The sequence below is a fragment of the Pygoscelis adeliae genome, unplaced genomic scaffold (assembly GCF_000699105.1).
Source record: "Pygoscelis adeliae isolate BGI_AS28 unplaced genomic scaffold, ASM69910v1 Scaffold24, whole genome shotgun sequence".
Classification (NCBI taxonomy): Eukaryota; Metazoa; Chordata; class Aves; order Sphenisciformes; family Spheniscidae; genus Pygoscelis; species Pygoscelis adeliae.
In genome coordinates this window covers 5985202-5993473 of record NW_008824806.1, presented here as the reverse complement: position 1 = coordinate 5993473, position 8272 = coordinate 5985202, and the positions used below count along the sequence as shown (strand labels likewise).

Genomic DNA, 8272 nt, shown 5'->3' with positions numbered 1-8272 from the left:
ATTTATCTGACCATTCGGAATCAATTCACCGCAGCATTCAAATGTTGAAGGAAGGAGTACAGAAATTAAGAGTGGAAGACCCCTGGAACTGGTTGGATAAGTTATTCGGGGGATGGGGTTTAAATGGCTGGTTAAAAGGATTAGCCAAGCTAGGAGGACTATGCTTGGTGATATTCCTTTGCATTCTGGTTTGTGTGCCGTGTTTGTTACAAGGTATACGAAAAATGATTGAGAAATCTGTTTCAACAGTGTTTCTAGTAAAACAAAAAGGGGGAGATGTGGGGATGGAAAGCTTAACAATGGACAGTATTGAATTAACAATGGACAGTATTGAATTTGATTTTGATTTTGGTGAGCAAGCAGCGTGCCCTTGAGGCGCGAGAAGGCACGAAGCTGAAGATAACGGAGAAGGACAGGAGTTGCTGAGAAAGGAAAAAAAAGTAGCTAAAGGCTATGAAGGAATGTCGTGTGCGCAAGAAGAACAGACTGATCCGCTACGGTATAGATGCGCATGAACTTAAGGCTTTAACCTATCTGCAAACTGCAGGTAGTGCGTGGACACTTCTCTTTACTATAAAAATCACTAACAAAAAGCAATAAAAGGTCTTTGGTTGCTGCTTGCCAGAGTCCGTGTCGTTAATCCCCACACACGAGTTCACTAAAAAAATTAGAGTTACAATGAGGGTTGGGGGAGGATTAAAGGAGAAGAGATTGGACGTAGGGTTTTTTTGTTTATGTGCTCAGAAACACTAAAAATCAAACTTTTTTAACTTTAGGCTTACTGATATCAACTTTTTCACTACTTTGGGGCACTGGTATTAACTTTTTGACCTGCTTTTGCTGATAAAAAACTCATAAGTTTATCACCAAATTCAATACAGAAAAAGTTAATAGCCTTTTATTTCCTTCATTGAGTTTACTTTGGGCATATGGCAACAATTTGTGATTAATCAAATTCCCTCTGTCATGGAAGCCACCGTCTCCTGTTGCTTGGTAGATCTTTAACAGGGCAGGAAAATGTTTTTTATTAAAAAATAAGAGAATGGTATAAAACAAATGCAACAGCTAAAAACATTTTCTGACATTTTTTGAAAGTGTCAAAATGTTAAATTGACAAGTTTGTCTTTATCTTATTAACTAATAAATCCTAATCTCCTTAATTAGCCATTCCTGTGCTGTACTTCTTAGTACAGAGTTTCTGTCCAATAAAAGTTTTAGGATTCCATATTCCTATTGCTTAAAGTATTGGGGGAAAAATAGGTGCATTTGTTTTCTTTTCAGATAAATATAACATTATGTAATAAAATGTTATGCCTATTGTTCTCATTACAAACTCCAAATTAAAGAACAGAATACATTTTAGGATCGGTCATGTTAAGAAGTTTGGCGTATAGTACATCCTCCTAAACCATCTCATAACTCAAGATACTGTTATAATATTTAGCTCTTACTTAATCCTACCATTCACTTTAAGTTGCTTAGTTAACCTCAAGATAAAATTAATTTTCATTGGATAAGAGTTCTGCAAAAATATTTAGCTACCTGGTTGCCTCCTTTTGTTTGCCCTCTTATAACCCCAGTTGCATGTATGAGTTTAATGGTATAGGATTGCTCTTAATTTCCTCCTTCTACTTTTTTCCCCCAGGAGGCATCTGTTCTAAAAGCAGCCACTATATCTACCATGTGGATATCCAAATAGCCTTTACTATTTACTGTGATTGCTTCTCTTAACTCAAGACACAAAGCATGGAAACATACATCTGTTCTTGAGAGTTATTCAGACCTACAAATACACACCCTTGCTTTGCTCTAAAAAATTAAGTACATACCAGAATTAGACTTTCATCTTAATATCAATTAAGTTTAGGTTAAGCAGAGATTCAACATTTTTGAGATCTACAAAACAACAACCTGTAAGATATGTATAATTTTAAGAACAAAGTTCCAATGAATTTTATATAATCACTATAGATACAATTATCATCATTTATACTGTACCTGAGCTCCATAAATATATTTATCCAGCATTTTGCCTCCTATCGTTTGCCCCCCTACATCCCATACTTGAAGAGTAACATTCAAATTTCCTGAAAAAGAAAATGATACAGATATTGTATAACCTGGAAAATTTAGATATAAATAAAACTAAAAATATATTATCACGACAGGTAATACAGCTCTAGCGTATCAAAAGCAATAGCTTTTTACAAGTATACAATAAATAGTAACTAAATGTCAACACAAAGATGATTGTATTGTTTGGAAAAAAGTCACTTGTGCCCAGCTAATTCATGAAGATGCAGTAAAACTATACCTAGATATTAACATATTTAACAGAAAAGAATTGGAACTGCATAAAGTATAAGATTCCTGCTTTGAAATTATATACATACTTCACTGAAGAAACATATAAAACTTTCTCTTTACAGAGAAAGTTCTATAGCACAGTACTTGGAATTGAAAGGTAACACAATTAATGTCAACTTAACCACGTTATTTCATACTCTATGTCCCTTTCCCCCCCTCCAAATTTTCTTTACAAATCTAGAAGCAGGGAAAATCTGCATAGTAACTGCATTTTGATAGTGATGCTCTTAGTACTATACATCTAAAGAATTATATAGTTGACAGACTAAAAAATGGAAATACTGACACACATCTAAGTTGAGGATGCGAACTATGATTATTTCCTCCACCCACCACCCCAAAGCAGGCAACGAAATTGGACATGATTTACATAATTTCATCTTTCAAGAAGCTACACCAAGAACAGATCTTCCTTCCTATTCTAAACATTCTTTAAGCTATGTTGAAACTGTTAACAGGTTTTCAAAAACAAAGTAACGAAAAAATCAGTGTAAATACAGAATATTTAATATCCTACAAGTCATACATATTCTACAAGCTAACAACTCAGAAACCCACAGACTAAACATACACCTAGCAATGTATGTCACCACATGCATACAAACATATTAGAGTATAATTTGGCTCATTTTGCATGGTGAGAACTGTTTTCAAAACTGTACTGATTACCTGGAAGCACCAAACTCTAATACAGTAAGGTCTGATGAAAAATTTTCTAATCTACATAAAACTCACAACTTACATGTTAATAACAATTCTACATACTCACAAATAATCATAACCGCCTGTTAATTTTACTCCTACATTTAAAAAAAAAATTGCAACAAATTCCACATCACAACAATTGAGAGCTGAGTGAAAAAGAAGACAATATTTTGGGCTGCTAAGAAAGATATACTCTTAATTCAACTATTTTATGTTATTAACAGCCTCATTTTACACAATGTGATCTATTCAGCCATCAATTTATAACTAACACACTCACACTAGTTATGCAAGGGAGTGTGCTGCATGGAAATATATCCCAGCACTCGGTGAATATAAACAGCAAATTAGAACTATATAGCTGAACGTACACTACTTGTGGTATTAAATATACCACATTATATTTTTATGACGCATCTTGCTTTAATCTGGTTAAAAGCGCAGATTTCCTAAAGTGCTACTTTAGTCTCAAATATATAGAGACGAATGTGAGACAATCCATTCACAGTACTTTTAAGCTACACTGCGTTTTATCTGATACTAAGATAAAGAATTTCTACATGGAGCTTAGTAAATACATCATAAACACTCAAGTTCAATAAAGGCAACCTTTCATAGAATAAAAAGCTTATTTGTTTTGACAGTGCATACACTATGTATTAATTAATTATTTTTAAAGCTTAGAACATAAGTGACTGCAAACAATACAGGAAAGTCTTCCATAAAGCATCTCGTGTGGACAAAATGGTGAATCCGCAGTCTGAAATGACTATGCATCCTCAGTAGGTATACAAACTAAACTTGCTCAAACACTCATAATGCTGCAGTATTCTTACCCCTAACTTGGTTGTATATATTCTGCTAGAAACCTACCATGCCATTCATGCCAGCTATTTGGAAAAAAAGCTTTATAAATATTATCACTTTCAAACTCAACAATTTTCAGATGCCTAATTTTGTGTTCAAATGCTTTAAAAAGCTTCTAACTTCATTTTTGCTCCTTAGAGTAGTAATCATGCACAGCATACTGGGCTTAGTATCTGGATAACTGCATGAAATTATCTGAGAAACTTTAATGCAGGAAGTTAAATTAAATGGTCTAACAGTGACTGTTCAACTTAAAAATCTACTATTATGAATTATTTACTTTCCTTCGCTAACAACAGAAAAAAGAAACTGGGGAAAAAAGGTTGGAATGTTCATTTAAGGTGAAGTGGTTCTCAATTAAGACCTCACTAACTACTGAAATTCATGCTGACCATCTCCAGTGCAAAATGATTCATTTTCCCTTTTTTTCAATTACGTCCTGTAATATTTGCTTTGTGCTCAGATTGATTTTGGGGGAGAAAGAAGGATGTTAGAATTATTCTGACAGAAGGAAAAACGCCGGACAATTTGCCTAGCAAATATTTAATTAACAACTATGAGAGCAGCACATGAAGTTTTCCGCAGAGTTTGAAATCTATTTTTTCATAGATTTAAGAGGAACATACAAACTGGAGATGACAACAGAACAGAAAGAAACCATGCATAATAAGACAGTTCTTAGAAACAAGGTTAACATACCAATAAAAATAACTGAAGAATCCCATAAAAATAATATGTAATACACTGATAAGGAACAAGAAAACACTAGCACTTCTTTACGCTGTAGAAAATGCACACAAGTGTGAAGTCAAAATAACTGAGGCAACACAGTGCAGGTATCTAGATTGTTTCTGGTACGAACTGAAGCCACTGGGCTGATTCAGTAGGGATCGTGCAGAAGTATACTTGGTGCATTGGTTAACCTTACTTGAAGTGCTGCACAGTCAAGATGGAACTAAAAACACGAGTCTGCCCACTTTTTGCACCGACGACTTAAAAAAATCCTTTTAACAGAAGAATCCTGTTTACTGGACTGCACCCACAACCTTCCTAAAAGTATTCGACTATGGCTCTCAAGAATCTATCAGCAGGCCCTCTAACAGATACACTATTTAAGCAGTAAAATGTACACCGTGGCTGCATCCAGACTATACAAGATACTGCATCAATCAATAAATATACTGAAGTTGATTTGCATTTGAAAAAATATTTTGAACAAACTGCATGAAGAGAATTTGTCAACAGTGGAACACTAAAAGTCATTGTTCAAAACTAATCAAAGCATTTACTATTTGTATTAAACCATATTGTTTTACCATGTGAAATATTTACTTTTTTCACTGCAAAACTGCATCAGTTACTAAAATAACTGGAGACAAATACAGCTTTTATTTTTAAAATGAAAAAAAAAACAACAGAAAAACAGTACTTTATTTTACAAGCTAAAATGCATTTCTAATGTGGCCTAATGTAAACTTCTGTGCAATTCTAGAAATCAGTGATTTTAACTTCTGAAATCTTTGGTTACGTTTAAAGAAAAAAAAAAATCAAATACCAAACCATAGTTATTAATGAATTCTCCTACTAAATAAGAGAAATCAAGGCTTTTTTCCCACTGATATACATATTATAATTTCTGTGCAGCAGTATGAATTAACCTTTCAAGTAAACATAGCAGCTCTGCAAACCCAGAACTAATCAAGAAATTAGAAAAATCCGCTTACTTAAGTAATGCTTCCCATTCCAGTATTTAGAAATTTTACCTCCCTCCCTCTTCTCTTCCTTCCCTCTCACTCCCCACCACCAGTTCAGCTTACCTATAAAATACAGAAATCCATATATACCTAAACACATATATAGACATAGGCAAAAACAGAATGACAATCTACAGAAAAATGCTTCTTCCTGAATATGAATACATTCCACGAACGTTACTATCTGGTTACTGATAAATAAGGAAAATACATGCACAGACTTTGTTGCTGTTTTGGTGCTATTTTCATCTACATTCTGATTTTATTACAAAATACACTTGAAGAAAGTAAAACATTAATAAATCAATAGTTGATAATTTTCCAAATTTTCTACTCAACAAGAATATTTAGAACCCCAGTAATGTACTAATAGCTTCTGTATGCTTAACAGCTGGAAAAAAACTTGCAAAATACAAGTTCTCAGCATGTACACTGCATGATTTGTGTACACATTCCACTTGCAAGTACTGCTGTTAAGTATTATGCACACTGGTATTTTTAGAGGCATGAGCAGGACAATAAAAAAAATTATTCTGTTGATTTTATGGAGAAATAAGCACTGAAATTCGGTACTTTCTCACTCACCAGATACTAAAATAGCACAGCAAAATGGCCAAACCAAAATAGTGTATGCAGGAATAGTCTGAAAGATTATTCTGTGTCACTTAAGAAAATATATAATCATAATCAAGAAATTATTGGCAATATAATTTTAACAAAATAAGTTCAAGAACTGTATATATTTTCTTTTAACTTCAGGTTATAGCTAAAATGTTTCATTTCTGGGTTTGCTTCCCTCCCCGCCCTCCACAAGGAAAAAAGACAGAACTACAGAACTTGCATCAACTTCATCAAATCTCACTACAACTTCTAATAATTGCACATACTTTTTCTAACTTCTTCTGATTTCTGAAACCAGAAGAAAATGCATTTAATGAAATACTGTCATACTTAGAAATTGAGCAACCGCAAATCAATGAAAAGACTTATTTCAAACCCCCAATTGTTTAGAGACAAACTTCTACCCACAACTATTCTTTTTTAATTATTTCTTTGCATTTTCCATGCAGTGCGCTGCAACTGGCATCTAAATAGTTTCTTTGCCGTCGTGAAGTGAAACATCTTGAATGCTCAAACTGTATTTTTATGAGTGCCGAGGGACCCTAAATTTTAGTGGTCTATTAAATGCCAGCAATTTCATGCTGCCTTGCATAAAACAGCATTCACATATTAGAGCACTGCGATTCCATAGCTGCATTATGCTTCTCACACACAACTCAAATACAAGTTGTGTATTTCATTTTAAAAAAAAAAAAAATCTATTTCTTTCAAAACACATATACTTTTTCAATGAACATATTTAAAGTTCCATTTCATTGTTGTATGTTACACTATCCACATGGACAGCGAGTACACTCAAGTAGAGATAATAAAAATCATTAATATAGATAGCATTCCTTCAAATCGGATTCTGTGTTTTACTTAAAGATAAAAGTTGCAAATGCGTAACCCTTTGTCACCTGGTAAGAATATACTAACAAAATTTCCTCTGAATAACCTAATTTATTTTGCCATAAAAAGCACTGTACTAAGCTTATTTAGTATATATTACTTTGAAGAATCTGTTTCTGCAAGTCTTACTGCTGCCCAACCTTTCAGTGTTAGTTTTTATTCTCTTACCTGGCAATATTATCCTTTTCAAGAAGAAGTCCAGTCCTATGGTTTGTTTGTACTGTTTTCCAAATGTCTCTTGGGCAAAACGTGTGGCTAAGGATGTCTAAAACAGAACAATATCAAATTAAGCTGTCATTTCAAACAGCAAAAAACTTGATGTTAAACCAGGAGTATGAAATACAGTTAAGCACTTTTTAAATCAATGCACGCTGACTGTGTGATGGATTTGGATTGATGAGCATTCCAGACAACTTCAACATAATAAGAGGAGGTGGCAAAGGCTACTAATTTATGCAAAAAGAAGCAAGGCGCTTATTTCCTTTGTATTTCAAAGATACTGTGATATTCATATTACAAAATATTACACAGATTTGAATGAGGTATCATTAGCACGCTCAGACTGACACAAATCTAAGTGACACCATCCATACGTGAAGAGCTTATTATTTTTAAAAAGCGTTCATTTCCAAAACAAGGGTCCTTCCCTGGTACAGAACACCATGATCCCAAGACCAACTTTCTGGGAGTGAACAGAGATCTGCACAGTGCAGAGTCCCACAGGGGCTCCAAAGTGTGGCAGGATTCCTGCCACTGTACATCAAAGTTTCAGGATCAGGGATTACATGAAGTCTAAGGAAGAGTACTTTCTTGTACACAGAAAAAACTAAACTCATGTTAAAATGCACATTTGCAGAATCATTCCTTTAAGCAGAACTTTGGAAACTCACTTCTTCAATTTATATTTTGTAGATTTATGAAAGTAGACCAATACACTGTTAACCTAATAAAGAATCAGCTTTTACTACATACTGCTAAAAGGATACACAACTAACCTACATAAAGTAATGAAGTAAGGCATTTATATTCTTTCACTAGCAATTTAAGTTCTCCATGCAAGGTAAAAA

General features: G+C 33.8%; 1 protein-coding gene across 1 annotated transcript in view; it reads right to left on the bottom strand.

The window, feature by feature from the left end:
- The window catches only part of RAB28 (RAB28, member RAS oncogene family), an 83548-nt gene that overhangs the window by 60251 nt on the left and 15025 nt on the right, over positions 1–8272 (bottom strand). The window contains exons 2-3 of the mRNA XM_009324121.1: positions 7374–7470; positions 1999–2087 (exon numbers count right to left, since the gene is read on the bottom strand). Coding sequence (XP_009322396.1) covers positions 1999–2087; positions 7374–7470 — 186 coding nt within the window. The remainder of the gene's footprint in view (positions 1–1998; positions 2088–7373; positions 7471–8272) is intronic.